This window comes from Lemur catta, chromosome 19, assembly GCF_020740605.2.
Source record: "Lemur catta isolate mLemCat1 chromosome 19, mLemCat1.pri, whole genome shotgun sequence".
In the NCBI taxonomy this organism is placed as follows: Eukaryota; Metazoa; Chordata; class Mammalia; order Primates; family Lemuridae; genus Lemur; species Lemur catta.
Genome location: NC_059146.1, coordinates 33,491,455 through 33,519,348, shown reverse-complemented (window position 1 = coordinate 33,519,348; position 27,894 = coordinate 33,491,455). Strand labels below are relative to the sequence as shown.

Genomic DNA, 27,894 nt, shown 5'->3' with positions numbered 1-27,894 from the left:
TCTCTGCCACCTTCTGCCAATCTTCTGTCCTCCTCCGCTCCCAAGCACAGCCGGCTGCAGGAGGGACCAGTACGTGGGACCGGGAGGGCAGGCGAGCGCTGATCCGTCCCGGGCGCAGTGTCCACCTCGAGCGCCGGGCTCCAGGGCCAGGGGCGCGGGGCTGGGCTGGGGCGGCGAGCGCGGAGCTGTCCAGCACCCCGAGGCGGGGCGTGCGCCCCCGGCCCGCCCCAGCCTCCTCCGCCCGCCCTGCCAGCGCCACTGCGGCTCGGCGGGCGCGTCACGTGGCTGGCGCAGCTCTGCCTCCAGGCTCTGGGCGCCGGCGAGGGGCCGGGCGGGAGGCGACAGACCCACGGACGCACTACCGGCGGAAGCCGGCCGGACCGGCTGGGCGCAGCGCGGGGCTGCCCAGGGGCACCGAGGCCGGGCGGGCTGCGCGCCGCGGGGCATGGGCGCACCGGGGGGCCCCGGGCGCAGGCCGGCCGTGGCGCGGCGCCCCGGGCGCGGGGACAGCGGCGGGCGGGGGTCCTCCCTGGCGGCCGCCGCTGAGCCCCCGCGGGGCCCGTGACGCCGCGGCCGATGTGGCCCCGCACGCGCTGCGGGCCTGCACCGCCTCCGCACAAAGACGCTGACGGAGCCGCCGCTTGCACCCGGGCCGCAGGCGCCGCGCGAGCCCCAGCCGGAGCCCGAGCCTGGGGGCAGGAGGCGGTGCGCGCGGACGGCCAGCCCCGGCATGGAGAAGCGGGCGGCCTCGGGGCCGGAGGCGGCGCCGGGCGCCCGGGCGCAGCTCGCCGTCGTCTGCTTGGGTGAGTGGGCCGCGCGGGCCCCGCGGGTCCGGGTCCCCCAACTAGTGGCTCCGCGCCGCGCCCCGGCCGGATCCCTCGGCCCCCCGGCCCGTCCCCTCTGCGGCCAGGGCTTCCCGGAGCCCCGCGCCGCGACTGCTCCCGCACGGAGGCCGCGGAGAGCGCGCTCCCCGCACTGGCTGCGCTCGCAGGCCCGGGAGGGCGGCCCTGGGCGCCGAGGCCGAGCGGGCAGTGCTCGGGAGGCCGGTGCCTGCGGGCGCCAGGGCCGGCAGGCAGCAGCTTTCACCCGGCCTGCCCGCGCTGGCCTGGCGGCGAGGTGGCTTCGGGAGCTGTGGACAAAGGCCAGGCCGGCTGTCCCCCAAGAAGAAACTGTTTCCTGCCGGGAGTTGGGGTGGGGCGGTGCTGGCGGCAGATGGGGACTGGGATGCCCGGCCGGAGGAGGATGCCTGGGAGGAGGCGGCTTTGAGAAGGATCCTGTTCTCCCTTTGTGTCTTAGCCCCAACCGGCAGCCGGCAGCCCTGGGTGGTGCGTTTAGGGAGGGCTCAGGGGCCGGCCCAGGCCTGGCATCCGGGTGGGAGGCGCTTCTGCCCTGCCTAGAGTTTCTCTGTCCACCTTTCCAGGGCCCTGGGGGGGGGGGGGGAGAAGGGAGGGAAGGAGTTAAATCCTCAACCCACATGGCTCCTTTATTTACCATGATGGAGGAGGGAGGCCATTCCAAGAGCTGGGGGTCATTAGGGGACACTCTGTGATGTCACCGTTGAGGGCTCTGTAGCCTGGCAGGTTTGCTGAAGCCACTGAAATGCCCAAGTGAAAAAGCTGTGCCCTCCTGTGCCTCCTCCTGCATGAGGGAGCTGTGAGTCGGGGTGGGGGGGACGGTCCACACCCCAACTGCGTGAACTGGTCTAAAGAAGGGGCATAGCCCCAGGGCACCCCCCAGTCTGGTGGGGGTTATGGGCTCTGGGCTGTGAGCTGCTAGGTGCTGGGTGTTCCCGGTGAGCAGGAGGGCAGGGGGACAGGCCCTCGGCATCGCCAAGGCCCTCCCTGCTCAGGATACCTGGCATGGCTCTGTCCAGCAGAGCTGTGTGTCCTGAGGGGAGGGGCAGCTGCCCCTGCTTCCTTGCGGGGGGGAGGGGGGAAGGGGCAGACCCCTCCAGAGATGCTCCCTGTTTGGTTGGCACCCTGGGTGGGGAGGAGAAGTTGGAGCTGCCCTCTGACTCTGCCCATGTCCTCCTCCTGGGCCACAACCCCAGGCAAAGCAGCAGGTGAAAGCAAAGGCTACCCCTGGAGGTGGGTGCTTGAGGGGTGCTGGGGAGTTCTCTGCCTCCCTTCTTGAGGTCAGCATGGCACAGTGGAGAGGCACTGTTGCTCCACTAGCTGTGTGTCCCTGTAAATGGGGATAATCAGACCTGCTCCCCCACCCCCGGGTGGACGAGGTGGCTGTCAAAGCCCTTCAGGGGTCCAGGCGCTGTCCCAGCAGGCACGGTCTCTGTGCAGCCCTCTGGCCTTGCCCTGTGTGATCCAGGGGACTGGCCTTGCGTTCAGCTGTGGGGTCCTGTGCTAGAGCAAGGACTGCCGGGCCCACGCTGTGCCTGGGACCCCGAGAGCGCAGCCCCCACTGACCCCTTTGTGTCTCCCACAGTGAACATCTTTCTCACTGGGAGGCTCAGCAACGCGGTTCCTGCCTTAGGTAAGTCAGTGGCTTCTCCCCTTCCTCTTCTCCTCCCCGGCCTTCCTCTGGGCTAGTGACCACTGGGGACAGGCCTTCAGGGTCCTGGCTCCATCCTGACATCCTTGTGCGACTTTTCTGCATCATAAAGGATCAGTGTGGCCTTGGGCAAGCTTAAACTTTTGTGAGCCTCAATTTTCTCATCTGTAAAATGGGTGAAATAACCGTATCCACCTGAAAACCTGGCTGTTAGGGTTCGTTGAGGCAATGAAGCGAGGTGCTCAGCACGGTGTCTGGAGCTCTATAGCACTAGCAAACTGCCAAGGGTCCGTATGATTGACATATGGTGCCTCCCGTAGGCTGTGGAGTTCCCCCAGGGCCAGGAGGTTCCATGAGATGCCCACTTGTTTTAAAATAATCCCTAGGATTTAATTCGTAGAAGTATGACTGATGACACAGAGAGGCCAATGCCGTTGAAAGAATTTATCACTTTTCTTGGGAGGAGGGGACATGCCCTGCCACAGGGCCACAGGGGAATTACTACATGTGGTCAGGCAGAAGCAGGAGCGAGAGAAAGGCACAGGCCAGAGATTTTTATTGGGGTTTGCACAGGGAAGTCGAGGCAAGGCAGAGTAAACAGCTTAGGACCGGCTAGTTTGAATAATTCCAGCAGGTTTGGGCTATGGGGGTGGCCTCTAGTTGCCCGGTACATGGTCTGGGGTGCTCTAGGACAGGGGAAATACCGTCTTGGTGTGTGATCCTTAGACAAGAAGGAGGGTGGCGGGCACAGCCTTGGATCAGCTGGTGTGTAGGTGACAGGTGAGCCGACCTGCAGGGGAGAGGTAAACACCATGGGCCAACAGGACCCAACACCGCCCCGCCTCCTGCCGTCTGTCCATCCGCTGCCGTCTCTGAGGGAGTCAGTCAGCCCAGGCCCCCTGGCCCTCGGTGCCGCCAGGAGAGTTCTGAGAAGGGCCCCAGGGAGCCAGTTCTATAATCGATAAGCCTCCCGTTTGCTGCTAATTCAGCCAGTATACCGCCATCTGCAGCAAACCCTAGAAAGGTACGAAAGCAAGCACAAGTATTTACATGAAAATGTTAGGTCAAGGTGTAGCCAGGGGGAGGGTCGCCAGCCTGGAGCCCTCTGACTTGTCTGTGGCCTGCTGTGCTGCGTGGTGGGGTAGGAAATGCTTGGGGTTTTCAGTTCTGCTCGTGGCCCAGGTTGCTGCAGAAGCTCACGGAGGCTGGCTCAGGAGTTAGGGCCCAGGGGGAGGGACCCCTGCTGGCTGCGGTCACTGGGACCCCTGCTGGCTGCGGTCACCGGGATCGCAGGCCCAGGGTGCACAGAAGCGGTTCTCACTGGCCCATCTCCCAGGCTCGGCCTCTGCCTCGCCCTCGATTCTCCCTGCACTGAGCGCCGTGCCCTGCAGCCCGGCCTCCTCTGCTGAGTGGCTGCCCCAGGCGCTGCCTTGCTCAGTGCCGACCCAGCCCCCAGAGCTGACGGCCCCGTCTCCCATCCCAGAGTCCAGGAAAAGACTGACTGGCCCTGCCTGGGTCAGATATCTGTGGCCGTGGTAGAGAGTGGTGGAAAGAGGGGACCGGGGGTTGTGACATAGAAACGTGAGCTGCAGGCCAGCCCTCATGCTGGTGTGGTTGGTGGGCTTGTCGCCCCAAACGTATCTGCCACATACACATACCCCATGTTTAGAAAAGTGGTGCTTCAGGGACAAGGGCCACTCGTAGCACTAGGGAGGGAAAGGGACCCACCCAGGTCCTCGTGTTTGGTGGTTCTTAGGCATTGAGACCTCAGGCCCCAGCGGGGTCCACACTGCCCAACTCCAGGGGCTGCTGTCCACAGCGCGGCGCCCTTGGTGTGGGGGGGTCTCGGCCCAAGCTCTCTTGGAGTCTGGCTCTGACGCCTCTGGCGTCGCTGACCGGCGTCAGGCTGCCGAAGTGCCCCCTCCCACCACGGCATGGTGACTCTGCATTTTCAGGGCTTTTCCTGCAGTTCCCGCCGGGAGGGAGCCTGGGTCAGGAACTGTTCCCCCGAAGCCCCTCTCGGCCCTCACTGGGCCCAGGTGCTCCTGAGAGCCCGGCCGGGCTGCCCAGGGACCTCACGGGGTTTGGCCACTCTGCCCCTGTCCACCCTCATTGTTGGGCCCCGACTGGGCAGAAGACCCACTGCCTGCCCCCCTGCCCCAGCCTCTGGGCTCTGCCACAGGCCACTGTGGCCCCAGCGGGGGGAGCCTGGGCAGGGTCTTCATGTGGTTCTCCTGTCACCCGGCAACTCCTGGGCGTCTGCAGTGGGCCCCCCAGCTCTCCCTCATCGGGTGACACCAGGCGGGTTGTCCGGAGTATTGATTGATCACTCTGGAAATCGGATCTGCAAACTGTGCTTCATCAGGCCTGGCTCTGTCCTCTCAGGAGTATCTGACGACTCTTTGGGCCAGGAGGGAAGGACGCCGGCCTGAAAGTGCCCGTCATTCCTTGCCCACCTGAGCGGGCACCTTAGCCCGTGGGCTGAGGCCATCTTCTGCCCAGGTGAAGGCCGGCACCTCCAGGTAGAGCTCAGACGGGCCTCTCGGACCACCCCCAAGGCCCCCAAACCCCTCTCTACGCATCAGCGTCCCCCCAGACACACACTCCACCTCTCCTCACTGCCCTCCCACTGTCACATGGCCTGTCACCAGCCCCGGCCCCACCAGGCATCCTTAGAGACTCCCGTGCCCCGTTGGCCCCCCGCCCCCCCCCCATGAACGTCTGCCTGGAGACTGCCGCTTTCCAGCCATCCCTCAGAGACAAGCAACACTCACTGGCTCCATTTTACAGATGGACAAGCTGAGGCCCATGGCAGAACAATGTGTCTGGCAGTGTGGTCCTGGGGCTGGATTCATGAGCCCCTCCCCTGCTGGTGCCCGGGCCCTGGGGTGGTGTGCTGGGGGGGCTGAGGCCTGCCTCACAGAGAGCGCTGGGGTGGCCGTCTGAGCTGGCAGCACCCTCCCGGCCCACGGCCAAGCGTCTAGTCAAGAGCCTCTGCCCAGAGCTCCAAGGCCCTGCACGGGCCCCAGCCTGCCCCCAACCCCAAACCCTCTGCGTGGGGTCGGGCTGGTGGCTGCACAAACCATGGGTGCCCTCTGGGGTGAGGCTGTGTGGGGGCCGTGGGGCTTTGCTGAGAGGCAGAGAGGGCTGGCAGTTGCCCAGCCCTCTGCTCCCGGCATGGCCGGCGGGCTGGAGAGACAGGCCCCCCAGTCCCTGAACGGGTGGCCAGACATCGGTCTAGGAGAGACAGTATTCTGGCTGAGGTGGCCAGAAGAGAGGAAGGTGGCGGGTGACACGTGACATGAGGGCCTGGCTTTCCCCCGGCCAGTCTGGGTGAGACACCTGGCCTCGGTGAATGCCTTGAAGACAGGCAGGTTTACGTCTGCGTCCTAGGGAGGGGCTCTGGGGACAGGGTAAGGACAGACGGGTCCCTGCGTGGCGCTGGGCTGTCCTTGGGGCTGAGGGCACCGGTAACCAAGGGGTGTTCCCACCCTCACTGACTTGAGGCCACCTGCCTCAGAGGTCCGATGCTTTGTTTAACATGTGCTTTGGGGACTCATTGTGGGAAGATGTGGCCCAGCCTCGCTCGCTGGGGCCCCCAGGAACCCCCTGCCCAGCACCCTCTGGGAGGAAAAACCTCTTCTGGGCTTCACAGCCCACGTCTCCAGGGCGTTCCAGGTCAGCACCAGGGTCCCTGTGAGGTCCGCATGGCTGGTGGCTTCACCTGGCAAAGGCAGCCGGCTGGGGCTGGAGGCGTTTCGCGTGCTGGGTGTGCTGTGCCCTGAGACCCCGCTCCGTTACTCTAGTCCAGGCCTCCTGGGCGGGAAACGGAGTGAGCGGCTCCCACTTGCTGGATGAGGAGTCTGAGGTTCAGAGAGGCTGCCTCCGGGGCCAGGTGTGAGTGTCAGTTGGGCAGGCACTCAGGCCCTGGCTTGCTGACCAGGGACCTTGCTGACCCGGGACCGTGGAGGGTCTGATGGTGACCTGATGGTGGCCAGCCTTTCTGTAGGACCAAGCTGGGTGTTTCTGTTCCTGTCCTTTGAGGCTCTTGTGAGCCTTCGGACAGGAGCTTGGTTGGTGGGGTTCCCCACTCCCCATTAGTCACAGTGTCAGACCACCTGGACCTCCACAGTCACAGCAGGCCCTGTGGGTTTGGGCTCATGTCTCTGGACACCCAGCAGGTGCCTGCACTGACCAGGTCACTCGGTGACCCCCACTGATTAACCCCGGCCATGTGTCAGGCCCCGTGCAGGACCCTGGGACATAGTGCTGGCCAGAGCCAGTGCGGCCCTGCCTTCCTGTGGGGGGACTTCCATCCCATAATCCCAAGAACAAGAGGGAACTTGCTGCTGAGGCAGGGGCTGGGGGCTGGAGCTGTGCTGGGGGCCGCTGGGGACAGCTGGGGACAGCTGGGGAGGGCTTCCCTGGGAAGGGACCAGGGAGCTGAGCGCGAAAGCTGAGCGGAGTGAGTGAACAGGACAAGGGGGTGGGAGAGCACCCAGGGACCTGCAGAAGCAAAGTCTCCCCCCACTGAGGGATGGTGGGAGGAGTGGGGTGGCTGGCGAGGGGGTAGTGGGAGGTGTGAGGCAGAGGGGCGGGCAGGGAGGGGCCGGGGCCACTGCAGTGAATTGTGCCCTTGTCCTAAGAGCATGGGAGGCAGCCAGAGGGCTTCCCTCCTTTCTGCAGCTCCTCCGTCTGGGGTCCCAGAGAGTCTTGCTGAGAGCCAGAGAGCAACAGCAGCAGGTGCCAGCCGCAGGAGGGTGATGAGGTGGTGTCACCAGGCTCGGGTGACTTGCCTTCCTGAGCCTTGGTTTATCCATCTGGTTCTGCCATCTACCTCCCATGGCTTCCCGCTTAAACTCGGGATAAAATTCAATTTCTGCACAAGGTGCGGTCAGCCCCAGGTTGTGTTTCTAGCCACGCCTGGACATTGCCAGCTCCCTCCAGGCCTGTTTCACAGTCTTCACCCGGAGTTCTGCGTAGTCTGTCTTCTCCCATCCCCAGCCTGTGAGTTCCGTGGAGGGGCCTTCTCCTGTCTGACTCAGCGTGTCTGTCACTGTGCTCAGTGCGTAGTAGCTGCTCAGTAAATGCTGGGGGAGCAAAGCCCCTCTCCTCCCTCGGCTGAGATCTGCCTTGGGCAAGCCCCAGGGAGGGCATGCAGGGGACCAGAGCAGGGTGGCCTGTGCAGGCCTCACAGGACTAGTGGTGCAGAATTCTCCGCTGAGCTGGGGCCCGAGGCCAGGATACTGCACCTTGGAGGTGCTGGCTGCCAAGGGGCATTGGTGGGCTTGCTCTCAGCCCCGCTGGGGATTGGGGCACAGGACCGAGGCCGCCCCAAGTCCAGGTGGGTCTTCCTTGACCTCCCACACACACCACTTCTGTGAAGTCTTGAGTTGGGGCCTCGCCCTTGGCCATGGCTGCCCTTGGCTGGACTTGATCCCACCCTGGGGGAGGCCTGTGCTCAAACCATGAGGTGCTCAAGCTTCCCACCCAAAGCGGGGGCTGGCATTTCTCTCCCGACAGCTGCCTGCAGCGGGAAGCTGGAGCAGCACACGGAGCGGCGCGGAGTCATCTATAGCCCGGCCTGGCCCCTCAACTACCCGCCGGGCACCAACTGCAGCTGGTACATCCAGGGCGACCGTGGGGACATGATCACCATCAGGTAAGGGGGTCCTGGGGGAGTCAGAGGGGATCAACCATGCTGGGTGAGTGAGCAAATGTGGGAATGTGTGTCTGAGCAGGTGTGGAGGGCACAGGTGAGAGTGTGTATGTGTGTGAGTGGAGCATGTGCACGCATGTGAGCATACATACGTGCTTGTGACATGCACAAGTCCGTGTCTGAGCAGTCAAGAAAGACATATGTGAGTGCACATGTGTGCATATATAAGTGCATGATCACGTCTGCACAGGTGTAGAGGGCATGTGTGTGAGCAGTGTGTGGGACAACACGTGTGACCATGTGTGAGCCATAAGCATGCATGTGCACATGTGAGCCTGGCGGTGTGCCCGACTCTTGGTCTCTGAGGTTGGGCTCCCAGAGCCGGACCTCTTCCTGCCTCGGCCTCTTTCACGGGGGGTGGGGTCTGTCACCTCCATGCTGCCGGGAAGGGAGGGTGGCACACACACCACTAGGCACACACACTGGGAACCGGTGGGCATGGTCCAGCTATCTCTGAGGTGGCAGAGGTGTCCCCTCTGGCCTGCAGGGGTGGCTTGAGGCCAGGCTGGCACTGAGCCCAGACCGAGTTTCCCCATGGGGCCTCGGGGCAGGAGAGTGAGCTGGGCAGCTGGCAGGGGGCTTGACTTGCAGAGGGAAATGGGGGAGGCGACTGGGAGTGGCACAGCAGGGCTCCCCCTGGCCTGGGCTGGTCATGGGGCCATTTGGCCAACAAGTCACTTGTGGGTTCTCTCTGCCTAGTTCTCCTAAGTGCCAAAGCCCGGAAGGCCCAACCCCTAGTTACTCCATGGCTCCCAAACAGGGGTGTGCACGGTCTGTCCTAGCCTCTGTGCCTCAGTCTCCCCACGGCTCTGGGCCAAGGGGTCCAAGGCCAGTGTTTCTCCCCAGGTGACAAGCTGTCACCCAGCTCACCCTCAGTGCCATGCCGGGGAGTTTGGCTGGGCCTGTCCCAGCAGACCCAGAGGGAGGGATCTGGGCCCTTGGGCCTCCGCCTTCGGGGGAGAGTGTCGGGGACTCCCGACTCCCCTTGATGAGAGATGCAGATGCGAGAGATGAGACATGCGCATGCGCGGCACTATGGAGGGGGAGGAGCACAGCTGAGCTGAAAATGACATCCAGGGCTGTCGTGATTGTTCTTCAGGGAGCTGCGCAGGGACCCCTGGGTGGGCAGAGTGGTGGGCGTGGAGGCGGAACGGGGGCGGGGCGGCGGATGGGGTGGGGTTGGCCGTCCTGCCGTGAGCTCCAGGCTGACCACTGCCGGCCCTGGGCCACCGGGCCCGGCCCCCCGGCCATGCCTGCGGTCCCCTCTGCCCCGACAGCTTCCGCAACTTTGACGTGGAGGAGTCCCACCAGTGCTCCCTGGACTGGCTCCTGCTGGGCCCCGCAGCTCCTCCGCGGCAGGAGGCCTTCCGCCTGTGCGGCTCCGCCATCCCGCCCGCCTTCATCTCCGCCCGCGACCACGTCTGGATCTTCTTCCACTCCGACGCCTCCAGCTCGGGCCAGGCCCAGGGCTTCCGTCTCTCCTACATCCGAGGTGACGCTGGCCGCAGGGTGGGGTGGGGACGGCCGTGGAGCCCTCAGTGCTCGTGCGTGGGCCCCTGGCTCCCTGTGGGGCCTGCCCTGCCCCGCTGTCAGTCTTGGGACGGTGGTGGCACTGGTCCTGCCGCCGTCCCGGATGCTCTGAGCCTCTCGAGGTCACTGGCCCCACTTCACAGGCTTGACTGGGAAGGACTCTCCCCGACCCTGGGCTTGGAAACTGAGCCCACCCTGGTGTTTGAGGGGTCTCTGCCCCTCAGGCGGCCATGGAGAGGCAGGGGCCCTTCTTGGTCCTGCCACTTCCTGTCCCCGCAGAGGCACAGCTGGGAAGGGGAACCAGCTGCTGCTCCTGGCCCCAGGTCCCTGCGCTGGAGGGAGGTTCCGCTCTCCCCTCACTGTCTCCTGATGCCCCTTTGCCCCCCAGGGAAGCTGGGCCAGGCGTCCTGCCAGGCAGACGAGTTCCGCTGTGACAACGGTAAGTGCCTGCCGGGCCCGTGGCAGTGCAACACCGTGGACGAGTGCGGGGACGGCTCTGACGAGGGCAACTGCTCGGCACCAGCCTCCGAGCCGCCGGGCAGTCTGTGCCCCGGGGGCACCTTCCCGTGTAGCGGGGCGCGCTCCACACGCTGCCTGCCCGTGGAGCGGCGCTGCGACGGCACGCAGGATTGCGGCGACGGCTCCGACGAGGCCGGCTGCCCTGACCTGGCGTGCGGGCGGCGGCTGGGCAGCTTCTACGGCTCCTTCGCCTCCCCGGACCTGTTTGGCGCGGCCCGCGGGCCCTCGGACCTTCACTGCACGTGGCTGGTGGACACGCAGGACCCACGGCGCGTCCTGCTGCAGCTGGAGCTGCGTCTGGGCTACGACGACTACGTGCAGGTGTACGAGGGCCTGGGCGAGCGCGGAGACCGGCTCCTGCAGACGCTGTCCTACCGCAGCAACCACCGGCCCGTGAGCCTCGAGGCCGCCCAGGGCCGCCTCACCGTGGCCTACCACGCCCGCGCCCGCAGCGCCGGCCACGGCTTCAACGCCACCTACCAGGTGAAGGGCTACTGCCTGCCCTGGGAGCAGCCGTGTGGCAACAGCGCCGAGGGGGACGGGGATGGCTCCGGGGACCAGGGCTGCTTCTCGGAGCCACAGCGCTGCGACGGCTGGTGGCACTGCCCCAGCGGCCGGGACGAGCAGGGCTGCCCCGCCTGCCCGCCCGACCAGTACCCCTGCGAGGGCGGCAGCGGCCTGTGCTACACACCCGCCGACCGCTGCAACAACCAGAAAAGCTGCCCCGACGGCGCCGACGAGAAGAACTGCTTCTCCTGCCAGCCCGGAACCTTCCACTGCGGCACCAACCTGTGCATCTTTGAGACGTGGCGCTGCGACGGCCAGGAGGACTGCCAGGACGGCAGCGACGAGCACGGCTGCCTGGCCGCCGTGCCCCGCAAGGTCATCACCGCGGCGCTCATCGGCAGCCTGGTGTGCGGCCTGCTGCTCGTCATCGCGCTGGGCTGCGCCTTCAAGCTCTACTCGCTGCGCACGCAGGAGTACAGGTGGGTGCCGCCGCCGCCGCCGCCCTGGCTGCGCACGGCCCTGGGGCGTGGCCCAGGCTCACTGTCCCACAGCCCTCCGCTCGGGGACCACGGCCTGGCCATCCACGTCTGGGTCCGGGTGCCTTGCGATTCTGGATGGAGGTGGGTCCCCGAGTCCTGCTGCCACAGCGGTCCCGGCCAGCCCCGCCATGCTGCCCCCCGCCCCTTGCTTCCAGGGCCTTCGAGACCCAGATGACGCGCCTGGAAGCTGAGTTTGTGCGGCGGGAGGCGCCCCCATCCTATGGTCAGCTCATCGCCCAGGGCCTCATTCCCCCCGTGGAAGACTTTCCCGTCTATAGCGCGTCCCAGGTGAGCCCCCACAGGGCCCAGGCCCCCAGCTGGACCTCAGAGAGGACCCGAGATGGGGGCCAGGGGGCTGGGTGGGACAGCGTGCGGGCTGCGTTGTCCGGGGGCTAAAGGAAGGGGAGCAGAGGCCTGGGCAGCGTGACCCCGGGGGCCATGGCCAGGTGGGGGGGCCCAGGAGGTCTTGGGTTCTTTGGGGCTGTGCTGACCTCTGCCGCTGAGCGGCCTGGCCACCCCCTCAGCCGCCGCCCCGCCCTGCAGGCCTCGGTGCTACAGAACCTGCGCACGGCCATGCGGCGACAGATGCGCCGGCATGCTTCCCGCAGGGGGCCCTCCCGCCGCCGCCTGGGTCGCCTCTGGAACCGCCTCTTTCACCGGCCACGGGCGCCCCGAGGCCAGATCCCGCTGCTGACCGCTGCGAGAACCTCACAGACAGTGCTGGGCGACGGGCTCCTGCAGCCCGCACCAGGGGCGGCTCCGGACCCCCCAGCACCCCGTACGGACACAGGCAGCCCCCGGGCAGCTGGGGACGGACCCTCTAGTGCCCCCGGCCACGCATCCGAGGTGAGACCTTCAGTCCCACCCCCACCCTCCGGCCTGCGAGACTTGGAGTGCAGGCCCGTGGACAAGGACAGAAAGGCCTGCAGGGACCCCCTGGTGGACAGCCCGGCCCCTGTGGACATGCCTCGGGAGCCCTGCTCGGCCCAGGCCCCCCACCCCCAGGCCCCCACTGCCAGCAGCACCCTCGGCCCCCGCTCACCAGAGCCACTGGGGGTCTGCAGGAGCCCCCCGCCACCCTGCTCCCCGATGTTGGACGCCAGTGACGACGAGGCCCTGCTGGTCTGCTGACCCGCCAGGCACGCTGGTGACTGCCACAGCCGCGCTTTGTAACCAGGGAATACACAGTTGTTTCTACCCTGCCTCTGCGTCCTTTCTTGAGGGGCCCACCCCATGGCCCCGGCCAGCTGGCTGCATCAGCACAGGCCCTAAGAGGGCACGGTGGGCAGGGGCTCTGGGGATCGGCCAGGGCAAGATGGTAGAATGGGGAGCCCGTTTGCAGGGTCCCCGGGCACACGGCACCACCTCCCCACTCCATCCTGGAGCCCGTTTCCAGAGGAGCAGGGGCCTGGGCGGGGCTGTCAGTGTCCTTTGTGGCTTCCCGATTTGATCACCCTGTGGTGGACCAGCCCCCCACAGCCGTGCGGGAGTCACAGTGAGGACCGGGCAGGGCTGAGCAGGGCCCTGGGGAGCTGGGCTAGGAGGCCTCTGTCCCCAGGCTCATGCTTTCGGTGGTGGCAGGGGCTGGCCAGGCTGGCGCCCTCTGCCCTCTGGCTGAGAGGTCGCTCTCCCGGGCGCTGGGCCAGGGCTGGGAATGGTGCACGGGGTACAGGGAGCCCACAGGGTCTCTTGGAGGGCCTGAAGCCCCCAGGACATGCTGCTGTATGCTTTCTCAGGGGACAGAGGCCAAGGCACCGACCAGTGGCCAGGTCCACTCCATCCTGTGGCAGGGCCTCAGTTTCCCCACCTGTAAACTAGGGTGAGACTGGGCTCTGAAGCGCTGACATTCACCCTGCAGTGACTCGTGGGAAGACAGTCCCCACCGTGAACCCCGGGCTGTCCTGGGTGGCTGAGCTCCGGGTGCATCACGGGCCTGGGTGAGTGGCACTGAGTTGCTGCCCCATCCTCAATGTCCCGGGGGGCAGGATTGCTCTGGGTCCACGGCAGAGAGTGCCTGGGTTACACGGCACAGCCCTCAAACGCTGAGAGCCCCCCCCAGAGCCTGCCCTGCACCTTCCCAGCCAGCAGCAGGCGCCCCCCACCAAGGTATAACCCCCACCAGGGACTGCCCTGAGCACAAGCGACAACCAGCCCCGTTTATTCGTGGCCCTTTCAGGTCAGCTAGCCGGGCAGCGCTAGGGCAGGAGGCCCAGCCCACATCTTCAGGCTTCCTTACAACAGGCATCTACGAGTCAGATCTTTTTTTTTTTTTCCAGAAAAAAAAACTTTTTTTGCAAAAACACCTCCTCAATAAACAACATGTAAACAGAAACAGCTGCTTCCGTCTCCAGGAACGCCTCATTGTGCCTTCAAGGGCTTGTCCGTGGCGGGCAGCGGGGAGGGCTGGCAGGGCCCACTTTCCTCCTCCTCGGGGGAGTCTTGGGGGTAGACCACGAAACACAGCTCCTGGCCCCAGCGTGTCATGGACTCTGAGGACAGACAGATGGGTCTTGGGGCCTGGCCCCTGGGGACAGAGGCTACCCCACCTCCGCACACCTCCCCTGGGCAGGGGTCTTCAGGGAGCTGCTCCCTCTGTGAAGGTGGGTTCCAGACACTTCGGGCACGGCCTGGGGGACACTTGGTGGTGGCTGGCTTGGGTTGCCACCACAGCTCTGGGAGGGGCCTGTGAGAAGGTCCCGTCTCCAGGCTCTGGCCACCTGGGAGAGGCTGCCTGGCTCACCTGTGAGTCTGCGCACACACTTTGGTTTGCTCCTCCAGAACACCCCCAGGAAGAAAATGGGCACCCCTGTGAGGATGATGATGATGCCGACCCCACAGACCATGGGCTCTGAGATGAAGCTGAAGACCAGCAAGAACGCCCAGAAGACCAAGTACGCGATGGGGACGAGAAGGTTCACCTGGGGAAGAGTGAACGGGGACGCCGTGGTGCGGGACCCCGGCTCCCCTGCCCCACCCCGGGGGTCTGAGCAGTGTTCCCCCCTCTCCTGGGAGCTGGGGGCCGCAGGGGTCCTCTGGCACAGCCCAGCGTGGTGGAAGCCAGTTCATGGGTTGGTCAGTGGCCGGATTGTTGAGGATTTGTCAGTTGCAGCGGCTCCGAGCCCGCGCAGCGGCTGTGTGCAGACTCGGTGCTTGCACTTGGCTGGAGGTCGATTAGTTTTTGGTGTTTCCCATTTCAGGCACCGAGCACTTCTCCACTTAAGGATTTATATGCAAATAGAGGGGCTTTTCTTTGAGCTCAGGCTGTGGCCTGGTCTTCTGCTTTTGTGTGGGCCAGTGGTGGAATCCTGGCTCTGTCACTGGCAGCCCGTGTGCACTGGAGTATTAAAGGCAGCCTCCTCTTGGGGCTGCCGTGGGGACTGAGTATGTCAGCGCATGCAAAGCCCCGATTAGGGCCCAGCGCTCGGCACAAGCCGGCACTGCCGTCGCTGTCATCGCCTGCCCCTGCCCCTGGCACCCGCAGCAGATGACGGGCGGCTCTGCCGGTTTCTGGTGCGTCCACCGCCCCGGCCGCCCCCGGGCCTCACCTTGATGGGCCTGTGGAGCGCCGGCCGCCTCCAGCGCAGCAGCAGCAGGCCCAGGACGGTGACGCCGTAGCAGAGGTAGTTGATGAAGGACACGTAGTTGATGAGGGTGTATGTGTCGCCCACAAGCATGATGACTGCCGTGGCCCCGCACTGGGAGAGGACCTGGGGCTGACGGCCGGCCTCCCACCTGCCTCCTGCCGTCCCCGCGGGCTGCCCTGGGCCTGCCCACTCTGGCCAGGAGGTAGGGGGAGACCCGGCCCCTCCCCACGCCCCCTGCGGGCTGCCCGCCACAGCCAGAGGCTCATCCCTGCTGTCACCCAGGAAGTCTCCCAACTCCGTGCCCTGCCTGGCGTGGGTCCCCCAACTTACACAGACGAGGAGGGCGGGGATAGGGGTGCAGCGTCTGACGTGGATCATGGCCAGCAGGCTGGGCAGGTGGCCTTCCCGGGCTCCAGAGAAGCACAGCCTGGGGGTGGGACAGAGATGGGTACCAGCCACATCCCGGACCTGACGTCCCTCTAGAGCTGTCACCTCTGACTTCCTGCTCCAGGACCCAGCAGCACCACTGGGCAGTTCTTCCCCTGAGCTAGCCCACCTCCCTCTTGCTTTTTTTTTTTACCTCTGAGCTGGATCAGACACTTGTCACTGGTAGGTTCATCACCCCAGCTTCAGGTGACTCCTCTACCTGGCGGAGCCTCCCTTCCTTGGCCCCCCCAGTCCCACTTGGCATGGCTGGCACACACCTGGGCACCTGCCTTTCCTCCCCACCTCTCCCCTCTCCCCAGTCCAGTCACCTGGAGGAGGTGAACAGGTAGCCGTTGATCCCTCCGAACGTGGACAGGGCCACGGAGACGGGCATGACCCACGCAAAGTAGCCCAGCAGCTTCTCCCCGAAGGTCTGGTGGGCACAGAAGAGAGGCCACGCGTGTGGCTGGGGTGGGGGCCAGAGCAGGGACTGGGGACAAGCAGGGGCCCCCACTCACCACGGCCACTGCGTTGGAGGACAGCAGTTCCTGGGGGGACATGGCCGTGAAGTAGGCGATGTTGGTGAATGTGTACACGAAGGTCACCAGCGGGATGGAAATGAAAATGGCTCGAGGTAGGTTCCTGGGGGCGGCAGTGGAGTGTGTCAGCATCAGCCCCCGGGAGGTGCAGGACTCAGGGGACCTAGCCACGGGAGCAGCTTTGAGTCTCACCTCCCGCAGCTGCTGGGGGCACTGGGGAAGGAAAGGGGACAGCCTGCTGCCCAGGGTGCAGGGACACTGCTGTCTGCCTCCTCCCCCACCCCTGCCTGGGCACGGGGAAGGGCGGAGGGGGGAGGGTCCACATCATATCCCAAGGGCAGGGCTAATGTCTACACATAACGACTGAATTGCACACAGCCAAAATCAGCCTGGAAAGTCCCCAGAGTGCCCCCAGAGCCAGTCCATAGCTGGGGTCTCCCCGGGACTCTAGTCCCAGCCCACCCGGTTGTAGCAGTTCACTGTCGAGAGCTCTCGCTGAGCACGAGACAGTCACTGGCTTCGTTTGCGGGGACCACATTGTGTGCTTATGTATGATTTGTGGCCAAATGCAAATCACTGGGTCTATTTACGGCAGGACGGTGACACTCAGTCTTTCTGGGGCCCAGCGAGGGCTGTGATGTGTCCCCAGCCTCACAGAACAGGGCCAGGCTGGAACGCGAGCATCCCAGCTTTCTTTCCAGAGCCCTCCCCGGGGGGTGCAGGTGTGCTCAGCCGGGTGCCCAGTCTGAGCCAGGGGTGCAGCGGGTCTGCCCCTCCCAGTGCCTGGTCAGGTGCCCCACTCACTTTCGGGGGTCAACCAGCTCCTCGGTGACGTAGTTGAGGAAGTTCCAGCCGCTGAAGGCGAATGAGCCCTGGAGGAAGGCCAGGGCCAGGTGACCCACGGAGGGCGTCGTCCAGAAGGCGAAGGCACTGCTGGGCCGCAGCTCCTCGACGTGGCCTGGGGGCCCAGGGGTCAGGGGTCAGCGTGGTCTCCCGGCCCCGCCCACACGCCCACCCGGCCCTACCTTGGAAGATCTGGATGAAGCCCACGCCGATGATGAGGGACAGGGCCAGCAGCTTCCCGCCCGTGAAGACGTCCTGGATGCGTGTGGCCCAGCGCACGCTGGAGCTGTTCACCCACGTCAGGAGCACTGTGGAGCGAAGGCAGGGTGGGCGCCTGGGCCAAGGCCCCTCACGGTGGGCCGCTGCCACGTCCAGCCCAGGCGGCAGCACGGGGACCCCAGCCCCTGACGCTGCCGTCCCCCGACATGGGGCCACTGGCGGCTCTGGGACAGACCCAGCCCAGAGCCCGGGGACACTCACTCAGGCAGGCCATGGACAGCACTCGAGAGGCGGCGGCGGGGGGGACGCAGTTGGGGAACACAGGCTGCAGCACGTAGTTGGAGAAGGTCATAGAGATGACAGCCAGGCTGGTGGGGTACATGATGAGGACGGCGCTCCAGAGCAGCAGGAAGCTGGAAGGAGCGAGGGCCGGGCTGGCGCAGGCGTCCCCGGGCCCCCCCAGCTGCCAGAGGCCGCTCTGGCCCAGGGAGGCAGGGTCGACCTTGTCGAGGCCTCACTGCTGTATTTACGGACTATTTTAACCGAGAGGGTGTTAAATATACTTATACACCGACAGGGGTGCGTCCGGGCAGCTGTTGGGAAGGACATGGGAACCAGACATCTTTCTCCCATCCAAGGACTAACCAGGCCCGACCCTGCTTAGCTTCCGAGCTCGGACGCGATCGGGCGCGTGCAGGGTGGTAGGGCCGCAGACATCCAAACATCCTTCTAATGACCACCAGCCCTCCCTTGGCCACAGGCTGTTTCCTGAGCCAGGGTGGGTTGTCTCGGCGGAGTCCTGTGGCCTGATTGGCTCTGAGCTGCGTGCAGGGCCTGCACCTTGGCTGGGGTGGGCAGTGACTTATGCCTGAATCTTGCCCCTGTAGGTGCCCACGTGGTGGTTGGGGGGGGGGGTCTGCACTCAAAGCTTTGAGGCCTGACCTGTTCCCAGGGGCTCTGCCTGCACCCCGTGGAGACTCTGCCCCTGGGAGTGGTCCGAGCCCCTGGCTAGCCCTCCAGGGTGGGATTGCCACGTCAGGGACACCAGCCACTTCTGGGTCACCAAGTTCGATGGGCTCCTCTGGGTCCCCGCCTTGCTCTGTAGCCATGACCTTTCCCCTCGCTTTTCCCCACTCTCCTCCCTTCAGGGCCTTTCTAGCTTGGCGGCTTTCCTCCCCTGCTGGGGGTCCCCTCTGGCCGCTCCTCCATGCCGGGTGCCCGTGAGTAGCATCCCGGGCCCTCTTCTCCCTTCCAAGTGTTCTCTCCAGGCCCAGAGCATGATTCTTCTGCTTTCCTGGGGTCCAGGGACAACTCCCCGCAGAAGAGAGCACCCATGGACACACCTGCAGGACGTGCATGCCCTGCCAGGGCCCCTGGCCTGTGTCCCTCAGAACCAAACTTCGCCCACTTCAGCCTAGATGTCTCCTCTGAACTCCAGAGCATCCACGGAGCCTCCCACTGGGACGGTGGGTGCCCCCCTCGGCATCCGCCTCTTGCTCGTGCTACCCTGGCTACCACGTGCCACCACGTGCTCCCAAATCAGGCTCCGAAAGGATTTTAGAATCTGCCTGTACCTCTGAGGTTTTTGGCTCCACTCAGCTGGACAAATGCAACGGCTTCAAGCCCCTCATCCCCTCCAAGCCCTGGCGCCTGCCACGTACCTGACCTTGCCTGTAGCCACAGCGGACACACCGCGCCCACCCAGGCCACCGCGCCCTCTGCCCGCGCCCCCCATCCTGGGGTGCCCTCCCCATGGGCAGGCTGGCCTGGCTGAGAAAAGCCCCACCCTCCTTCCCGGCCTGGGTGCACACCTGGCTTTCCCTGGGAGCCTGCCCGAGGCGTGCACTGTCCTTGCTGCTCTGCACACACCCTCAAAGCAAGGCTCTTGCAGGGCTTAACCACATCTGAGGGGCTGTCTGCTCTCTGCTCTGTGAGCAACTGGAGGACAGGGACAGATCTTTTTATCGCTGGCTCCCCAGCCCTCAGCTCACAGCAGGTGCTCAGCGGATGTTCACCAGTGAATAGAGGAACGTCAGGGAACTGCTTAAAGGGGACCTCTTGCAGGGCGTGTGACAAGAATACCCTGCCTCCCCCTTGGTTCCTCACGCCACATGCGGGCTTACTAAAACCAAGGCCCCTCCCTGCCTGGTCCCAGCACAACGGTGGGTTTCCGAGAGTAGGCGCCTCCTGTGCACAAGCACTGGCGGGGAGGGAGCTGCGGGGTAGCTCTGTTTAACAGGAGACTCGGAGAGGTCAGGGGCCAGCTGGAGCGGCAGCAGACAGCAGCGGGCTTCCGTGGGCCTTGGAAGGCTGCCCAACACCCACTCCTTCTCTCCATCCACCCATGACCTCCCGGTGATGTGGGAAGCAGAAGAGGAAACCGAGGCCCCGGGCCCAGCTGGCCGCCCCATTCTGGAGAAGCTGTCCCTGTCCTGCCGGAGGGCCACACTCACCCAGCCAGGCCCCCGAAGATCTCCGTGACGTAGGCGTAGTCCCCGCCGGACTTGGGGATGGCGACTCCCAGCTCCGCATAGCAGAGGGACCCCAGAGCGGTCACACCCCCGCCCAGAACCCAGACGAACAGGGCCAGACCCACGGAGCCCGAGTGCTCCAGGACGCCCTTGGGTGAGATGAAGATGCCCGAGCCGATGATGTTCCCTGTGGGAGGAGAGACGGGGAGGTGTCAGGCCCGGGGTCCCCTTTAGCAGCCCGGCCTCTGTGGGGATCCAGATATTGCAATGAGGAAGGAAGCCCAGGGGGCTCCCTGGAGGAGGTGGCGTGTGGATGCCACTGGGCCCCCAAACCCGGCAGGTGCCACTGGGGCTCATTATATACCACCTCCTTAGTCCCTGACATGGGAAGGGCACCTCATCCAGCCAGTCAGGTCTTCTGCCAAAGACAGGTCTTGTCTGTCTTCCTGGGCTCCCCACTGGCCCCTGTGAGGAGGAGCCACAGAGCGAGGTGGCCCAGCCCCCATAACGATGGCAGAGCTGGCCACTCCTGCGCCTGCCTACATGGCCCATGCTCAGGTCCTCGTCTGCGGCCACCTGTCCCCCCCCACAACCTGCTGTCCAGAGCTGTCCCTTGTATAAAGCCAGACCTTGACAACTCTCCTGCCACTTTCCTATCGGCCAAAGTCCAAACTCATGCAGTGACGCAGGGAGTAGCACTTCGTCCACGAAGCCCTCCTAGACCTCACTGGGTTTGGGCTCTTCCTCCCACATCATGGCCCTGCTCTGTCCTCCGTTTCATCTTCTGGCTTCTATTTCCCTGTCAGGCAACACGCCCCTCCCCACTTCCTCCCTGACCTGGAACCGGGACGTGGATGCCGACCCTGCTGAGACCTTGTGTCCTGGTGCTGTTGAAATGTTTCAGGTCCTAGGCACGGCCCAGTGGGGCCAGGAGAGGAACTGGTGCAGTTTCAGGGCTGAGCTGCTTAGCAGCATGGGGGCAGGGGCGGGGTAGGTGGCAGAGACTCTCGGCCCCGCCTGTGGTCCCTGCTCTCCTTGGGGCAGCCCCTGACTGTATGAAGTGCTCATGCTCTAACCCAAGACACCGTGGGACACTGTTTGGGCTCAGTGGCCTGGGGCCCTCCTCCTGCCCAGGCCGGCGGGGCACTTCCTGCTGTCCTCTCCTGCCCCGTCCGTAAGGTGGGGTTCCGGGAAGGGCTCAGGGAGGGTGTGAAGCCCTCAGCTCGTTCGCGGCTGTGTCTGCGAAGCGCTTTGCATCTTCCTTGGCGTGACTCTGCGTGGACTGCCTGCACCCCGTGGGGAGGGGCCCTGTCTGCTCCTGATGCAATGCCACAGGGTCAGAGGCTCCGCCGTGGCCTACAGAGCAGGCTCCCAGGAGAGCGAGGCTCCAAGCGCCCACCTAGCCCTGCGCTCCAGGCAGTTAGGGCAAAGCGGGCAAGGTTCTGGCTCCAGGGTCTCCCCATCCGTGTGCGTGGAGCAGGGGCCTCACGGGCGGTGTGCACCAGGGCCTGCCCCAGGGGACATGATCCCGGAACCGCATGAACAGAAGAGCTGACACTGCTGGGACCTGGGGCTCAGCTTCCCGACCAGGATGGCCTCCACCCGCCAGGGCCTCAGGAGGGCGGGCACACGCGGGTCCCAGCAGAGCCCGCCTACTGCACCTGCCGCCTGCAGGAGGGCTGGGCGAGGACACAGTGTGGCCGCCAATCTGCATTCACTCCCTGTCCACGGCGCTGCCCCCACCCCCACCCCCACCCCGGCCGACACAGATTTCTAGTCCGGACGCTATGACACCCCACTTGGTGTTCTGGTCACATCCCGGGAGTCCTAAATACATCTAGATAAGGACGAAATAATTCCTGTGCCCCAACCCCCAGAGGTAAGCGGTGCCCGCGGGCTGCTTCCAGGGGCAGAGGAGGGCCTCCCTCACCCCCCGCCAGGGCCCGGGCCTCGGTGGGCTGCGGGTTTCTAAAGGGCCTTTGAGTCCGCTCCGCCGGCAGCAGTGCCTCTGTTCTCAGGACCTGGCGGAGGGGCATTTGCCAAAAGCCAGGGAGGTTGGGAGCCAGCGGGGGCTGGGTGGCCTTGGAAGGAGCTGAGCATGTTCGGGGCATCCCAGGCCCTCAGCCACCCACCTGCATGGACCCACCACTCGGTACAAGTCAGCCTGGCGGGGTACCTGGCACCCACACCTGGCACCTGTCTTCCAGGACTGGGGTCTGAGAGGGACTTACCGCCAGCCCCGTACCCTGTGTCCGGAGGCTCGGACGCTGGGTCCGTGGGGTGGGGACCACTACTGTTCTGGACACGTGGTCTTTCGCTACAGTCCAGGACTTCTCCCCACGCGGCCCAGAGAACCACAGGAGCTAGCCCGTGTCGCTGAGGTCCTCAGGGGCCTCTCCCTCTGGGCCTCGACGGCCTCCAGCATCTGTCCCAGGATTGCGTGGAACGTGGCAGAAACCCCACCACGGCCCACTGGCTGCCCCCGGCACCCTGTGGCGGGTGGGACTCTGCGAGAAGCACCTGGGGTGGGGGACGTGGGCCAGTGGCAGAGGAGGGGGGGGGAGGATCCTATGGGCAGGGACGGGGGCCCCAGTGCTCAAATGATTATAGGAGGTGTGGAGGGGGGCTGTGGGGGTGCCTGCCAGTCCCCCCAGTGGTGTGGGCTCAGCCTCCCTTCTCAGACCCCACGTTCAGCCCAGTAGATCTTCCTGGAATGGGGGACAGCAGTGGCACGTCCAGCCTTCGGGGGCCCCTGTCTGGAGGGCAGGAAGTCAGGGCCTGGCAGGACCGGGGAATGTGGGATGGGCAGGAGACACTGCTGGGTCCCCGGTTGGGTGTCTGACCGATGGCTGACCAGAGAGATGGGGGTCCCAAGGCCTCCACATCATTCGGGTCCTATGCACCCAATGGGACAACTGCTCTGGGTCCCCGCAGGTCCTCGGCGGGGCGGAGCTCCGGGTGGGTAGGCAGGGACGTGGGTGCCCCCACCAGCCACCCGCCCGCCCTGCTGGAGTCTGCTCCTCCCACCCCCTTCCTTGAGCCTTCGCTGGGTGGTTTTATCACATTAAGATGTTTGGCCTGATGGGGCTTACCCAGCTCTTCGGAGGGACGAAGAAAGGGCCATTGTTCCCCGTGGCGGCCACGGTGCACGCTGACCTATTTCTGGGAGGCAGTGGCGGCCCACGGAGGTGGCAGGGGTGTCCTGTGCAGGTCGCATCGGCAGAATGAGCCACCTGCCCTCGGTGTATGGGGGGACGTGCAGTCTGATTTGGGGAGGGGCAGGGAGGGCCCGCCCGGCCAGGACGCCGGCACCACCCCTCACCCCTAGGGACCTGCAGGAGCCGGCTGTGTGACTGCAGGCCAGAGCTGTCCTGCTCAACCTCAGTTTCCCCGTCTGCCAGATGCCGCCACTGGGCTAGGGGGCAGCAGAGGGCTGGTCCCACAAGCCTTTGGCAGGGAGGATGCACCCTGCACAGCTGCACTGGGCCAGCGGAAGCCAAAGCCGTCTGCTCAGCGCCCCCAGCCCCCACTGTGGCGGCCCCTCCCAGCTCACTGCCTCCCTGAGGCAACACCAGTCCCAGGAAGCTCTCCCGGACCACCCTCCTTGGCCCCTATATCTGGACCCTGCGCCACGCCCATGGCACCTGGGGGATGGCTGGGAAGGGATTCTTTCACCTGATGCAGGTGAGCTCGACCCTGTCTGCACGTCAGACGCCACGGGAAGTGCTTATGGCCCTCACTGTTGTCATCCACGCTAGACACCCCCTAGGCCACCCAATCTCTCCTCTGGAGACCTGAGCCACATGGGACCCCAACACCCTGGGGGTGGTTGGCCAGAGCCCGCCGAGGCCTGGGTGAAGGCTGTGTGCCAAGCTCCTGAGCGTGCTCACCCCCACACAGCAAGCATGTGTCAGGTACCTCTCTGGGAGGACAGCTGTGCCCACTGAAGTCCTGGCAGAGTCCCAAGGAGGTGAGTGGGGACATCCAGGATGTGCCTGGAATTGCGACTTGGCGGGTGCACACTTCCAGCCCAACCCGCTTTCCTTGAGAGACAGTGTAGAGCCCTCTCTGGCTCCCTCGGCCCAGCCTGGCCCAGCCTAGCGAGCCTCCCCTAGCCCCGTCTCCAGGCTGAGTCTCGTCATGGTCACCGATAGCGCCATGTTGCCGAATCCAACAGTCACGCCCTGGGCCACTCTTACTCGTCCCATCGGCCCCAAGTGGCTGGTGCATCGCTCCGCCCACTCAGCCGCCTGGTCTCCCTCTGACCTCACTGGCTGCTGCTTGGAATCCTTCGCAAGTCCCTTATCTCACCAGACTTCTAGATACTGGGCACCCTGGGTCCCGTCCTTGGGCCTCTTCTCTTATCTGTCTACACTCGGTCCCCTGGACACCTCACCCAGCACCCTGGCTTCCACTGGCAACCGCCACATTTATATCCCTAGCTCGGACCTCTCTGCTCAATGAAACCTGTACGTCCAACCAACTACTCACTAAACGGACGTCTCACAGTGAACACGCAAAGCGGAATTCCTGACTGTCACTCTCCTGCCCTTGAACCTGCTCTCTCAGTCTTTCCTGATGGACAAATGGCAAACCATCCTCCCCACTGCTCAGGCCATCACCTTGTGTCTCCTTGACACGCCCCACGTCCAGCTCTTCACAAATCCTCCGGCTCTACCTTCCAGACACATCCAGAGTGGCACCTCTTCTCTGCACCTCTGCAGCTGCCACCCTGCCCCGAGCGCCTGCGTCTCTCGCCCAGGGGACCTGTGCAACCTCCTGACCCGCCTTCCTGCTCCTGCACCCTCTTCTCCACAGCAAGCTCGCCAAGTCCCATCCCCTCCGTCCTCTGCTCAAAACCCCCGCTGGGCTCTCACCTCACACAGAGGGCATGGTCCTCGCCGTAGCTCGCAAAGCCCTGCACAAGCTGAACCCCACCCCACTCCCTGACTCCTCTCTGACCTAAAACCCCCTCCCCTCCTTCCGCAGCGCCCATTGTGGCCCCGTGGGCTGTGCATCGGCTCGTTATCCCAGTTGCCATTTGACCCCCGTGCTGGGAGGTCAGCTCCAGGAGAGGGATTTTGGGGGACTGGTATCCCCAGCACATGCCTGGCACTGTTTGGTGCATAACTGTTGAATAGATGAATGAGTGCGTCCAGGGCTGGCACAACCCCATCCTGTCACTGGGGCTGCCCCGGCCCCCAGTGGGGTCCTGGAGCACACCAAGGACCTCTGGCCCTCGGCTAGTTGCAGCTTTGGGTCCTGTTTCCTCATCTAAATGGGGCCGTGGTGAGGCACAGACAAGATTCTGCATAGCTTTATCTCCTCGGGTTCTGGTGAGGAGGGGTCCTTCCTCTCTGAGGAGTCACCCACCTCCAGCCCTGGAGATCAGGGAGGGTCCTGGCTGGGGCTGCATGAGCAGGGATTGGCTCCCGAGAGGAGAGCTGTAAAGTAGAGCCCTGAGCCCCTGAACACACACCTGACCCACGGACACCTGCAGGAGCTGGGGACACCTGCAGCAAGGGGGAGAGCGGAGGAAGAGCCTGGCCAGCAACCCAGCGTTGACTCCGCTCTGGTGGAACTGGGCACGTCCCTCCCTTTTTCAGGTGGGGAGCTGGCTGGCAGCCTCCACCGGGGGCACGTCCCTGTCCATCTGTTTGTTTGTCCATCCACAATGGAGTGGGGGGCTCAGTAAAGCCGGTTGCACGAGTTCCCAGCCCACTCCCCAGCCTTCTCCTGTCGAGGGCCTGAGTCTGGCCTGATGTGCCCGGCGTCAGAGCAGTATGAAGGGCACGGGACCGGGGGTGAGTCCAAACCGCGCACCACATCCTGAACCTGCCACTCGTAGCAGTGCCAACCTCGGTTTCCACATCTGCAAAATGAGTATAAAAATTCCTGTCTTGCAAGGTAGGCGTGAGAATCAAGTAAGACAAAGGAACACGTGTTCATAACGTAGGGAGTGTTTTTACGAACAGATGCTCGAGGTGACGATGACGTTCTGCACAGCCCTGCTCCAGCCTGGCCAAGCCCCTCCAGCCGGTGGACACTCTCACACCTGCCCTAGCCAGTCCCTTCCTTATGTCCCCGTCCCCGAAAGCCTCACTCCTCAGTCTGGGCTGGGGCAGGGGTGAAGGGGGAGAGACTGATCGGATCTTCTGGGAGGGTCTACCTAGAAGCTGGGGAGGTCACAAGTTCAGTAACTGGTGCCAAGCATAGGTGATAGAGCAGGATGTAAAGTTCTCAAGATTTTTACAGCTAAAATATGACATTTTGCAGGCGGTTTTGACATCGACGAGGCTCCCTAGGGTAGCGGTGTGGAGGAAAAGCTGCCCCCCAATCCCTGCAGGAAGGTAGGGTGGGGTGGGGGGTGGGGATGTGGACCCCCGGGGCAGTGGCTGGGGAGAGCAGGGAGGGCAGTGCAGAGCCCGGCCTGGCCCACAGCTGCCCCGGCCCCCACCTCCTGTCACCTCCCAGCTGAGGTTGAGCCCCCTTGTTCCTTCCTTCCTCATCCAGCCTCCTGGCTGCTGTGGCCCTCTGAAGCTCCCCAAGCCAGGCTCCCAGGACCACCACTGAGTGCCCTGGGCTAGGGGTCAGGTCCGGGGGCTCTGTAGCTGAGTCTATCGTGGGTTGGCCAAGTTGCCCTTTACTCCAGCTCAGTCTTCAAATTCTGGAAGCTGAGGGAGGAGGTTGACCTGGCGGAGCGAGAATGGGCTGCAGGGTGGGGAGCTGTCAGGGCAGGCCTGGGCTGCATGGGGACGTCCTCACAGGGTCTCTCTTGGAGAAGGAGCGTGGTGGTGGAGCTGGCCTCCTCCACTCCCCCCACGACCACCAGGGCCCTCTTCTGACCTGAGGAGGACGGGATGTGGGGAGGTGACAGAGCAGGAACACAGCTCAGGATGTGGGATCAGTTGAGGCAGCCCAGGAAGAGCTGTGTCCCCTCCCGCACCTGCCTGCTCAGCCCCTTCCTGGGGGTCAGCTCCTGCAGAGGGGGTGGCCGAGGAAAAGCTCTAGCCAGTACCCTGGCCGAGTCCCCAGAGCTCAGGGCCAGATCGGGACCAGCTGTGTTCAGGGCAACTCTTGACGTGAGGGCTCCTAACACGGGGGTGGAAGACGGGGAGGTGGGGACCCTGGGTCTGCCCTGCTGAGCCTCCAAACTTTCTCCATCTCCAGGGCTCGGCGTAGGAGGGCGGTGGACGCACAAGCAGCTCCTGCTGGCTGGGGACGGGGAAGGTTGGCAGGTGACAGGGCAAGAACAGTCAAGGAGCCAGTTACTCATGCCCCAGCCCATGTCTCCCGGGATACCGGGGACCGTAAGGGGTCCCTCCCAGGAGGGGCTCAGAGGCACCCAGTATGGAGAAAGGCACAGGTCTGGATTAGCCCAGTTCCTGAGCAGTCAGCATTCATGACTTGGGACAGAGGGAGCAAGAATCCCACCACCATTCTGTGCCTACCCAAAAGCCCCTCCGTGGGGACCGGATATACTGCCCGTGCTCAGGTGGGGAAGCCGGAGCCCGAAGGCCAGACCACGCGAGCGCCAGCCCAGGGAGCAGCTGGCCCTGCTGCCGGCTTGGTGTGCTCACCACTGCCTCCCCAGTCACTGTCCGCCCCCTCCCCCTGGGTCCTGCTGCCAAACTCTGGTAAATACATGCTCTGAACACATTTGGCCTCTGCACGGGCTCTACCTGTCCAGTCTACCCGCAGCCCCTCCTGCTGTCCGAGAATAAATCACTGGCACTGCATGGCACCTGGACCCTGCACACAGGGCTCAGAGGAACCACTGCCCAGAACCTGGGGCTTCAGCCCGCTCAGCCTGACTGGTCCGCGAACTTTTGCGTCTCAGGCCCTCCAGGCAGGACGGTGTCATTATCTCCATTCCACAGTTGAGGAAACTGAGGGTAACTGCCTTGCCAAAGCCCCCCAGCAAAGCCAAGTCAGGAGGAAGATCCTAGTGGCGGATAGGACTGGAAACTGTCCCAGGCGCACAAACTTCCCAGGCGTCTGGGGAGCAGGGAACAAGCAGCTCTGCGCCCCTGTCCTGCCAGCCCCTGCCCTGCGAGCCGGTCAGTGCGCACCTCGGGTAGGCACAGCAGGTGCTCCGGGCGCCTGCTCGCCCGCGGTGCCACTGTCGCAGGAGCGCCGAAGGGGCGCGCCCAGCTCAGAGCGGCCGTGCGCCCCGCAGCCGCCCGCCTGGGGCCCGCTCACCGATGATGATGGTGCAGGCGCTCACCAGCCCGATCTCCTTCTTGAGCGTCACCCGCTCCGAGGCGCCGGGGCCCGGGCCCGGGCCGGGGGAGGGCGAGGGCCCAGGGCCGGGGTTCCCGCGCCCGCTCTGCTGCTGCGTGTGGCCGGCCATGTCGCTGTCCCGCCGCGTCCCAGCCGCCTGCGCTGCCCCGTCTGTCCGGCCGGCCGCCAGTCCGCGCGTCCGCTCGTCTGTCCCCGGTAGCCGGGACAGCGCCCACAGGCGGGCGCATGCGCTGGCGCCGGGCCCGGGAC

The 27,894-nt window shown here is 64.9% G+C and overlaps 2 protein-coding genes across 13 annotated transcripts; one reads left to right on the top strand and one right to left on the bottom strand.

Annotated features, from left to right (window-relative positions):
* The first annotated feature begins 713 nt into the window (after window positions 1-713).
* On the top strand, window positions 714-14,172 carry LRP3 (LDL receptor related protein 3). 12 transcript variants are annotated; one of them, XR_006730073.1, is made up of 9 exons: window positions 719-803; window positions 2,440-2,487; window positions 8,029-8,167; window positions 9,502-11,259; window positions 11,475-11,607; window positions 11,863-12,165; window positions 13,178-13,256; window positions 13,596-13,919; window positions 14,098-14,172. XR_006730073.1 is itself a non-coding variant. In XM_045531768.1 (7 exons), exons 1-7 carry the CDS (start codon window positions 731-733, stop codon window positions 12,448-12,450), a joined length of 2,313 nt encoding a protein of 770 aa, XP_045387724.1. In that variant the 5' UTR covers window positions 714-730; the 3' UTR covers window positions 12,451-12,516. The 12 variants fall into 12 exon arrangements, 6 of the variants coding, with proteins under 6 accessions (XP_045387724.1, XP_045387721.1, XP_045387722.1 ...); XR_006730072.1 differs by having other exon boundaries at window positions 13,496-13,919; XR_006730071.1 differs by having other exon boundaries at window positions 13,138-13,256; window positions 13,496-13,919.
* On the bottom strand, window positions 13,463-27,894 carry SLC7A10 (solute carrier family 7 member 10). Its single transcript, XM_045531769.1, has 11 exons — window positions 27,604-27,894; window positions 19,384-19,588; window positions 17,192-17,343; window positions 16,894-17,019; window positions 16,673-16,826; window positions 15,848-15,971; window positions 15,659-15,762; window positions 15,234-15,330; window positions 14,865-15,014; window positions 14,060-14,237; window positions 13,463-13,808 (listed from the first exon to the last, which is right to left on the bottom strand). The coding sequence occupies exons 1-11, from the start codon at window positions 27,752-27,754 to the stop codon at window positions 13,678-13,680; spliced, it is 1,572 nt and encodes a 523-aa protein (XP_045387725.1). The 5' UTR covers window positions 27,755-27,894; the 3' UTR covers window positions 13,463-13,677.

Coding starts and splice junctions, on each gene's coding strand:
- SLC7A10 (XM_045531769.1), bottom strand. CDS start 27,754: ATGGCCGGCCACACGCAGCAGCAGAGCGGGCGCGGGAACCCCGGCCCT. Junction 15,972..16,672: donor GAGCTGGTTGACCCCCGAAA/GTGAGTGGGGCA, acceptor TGCCGCCCCCAG/GAACCTACCTCGAGCCATTT. Junction 15,331..15,658: donor TACCTGTTCACCTCCTCCAG/GTGACTGGACTG, acceptor TCCCACCCCCAG/GCTGTGCTTCTCTGGAGCCC.
- LRP3 (XM_045531763.1), top strand. CDS start 731: ATGGAGAAGCGGGCGGCCTCGGGGCCGGAGGCGGCGCCGGGCGCCCGG. Junction 8,168..9,501: donor GGGGACATGATCACCATCAG/GTAAGGGGGTCC, acceptor CTGCCCCGACAG/CTTCCGCAACTTTGACGTGG. Junction 11,608..11,862: donor CCGTCTATAGCGCGTCCCAG/GTGAGCCCCCAC, acceptor CCCGCCCTGCAG/GCCTCGGTGCTACAGAACCT.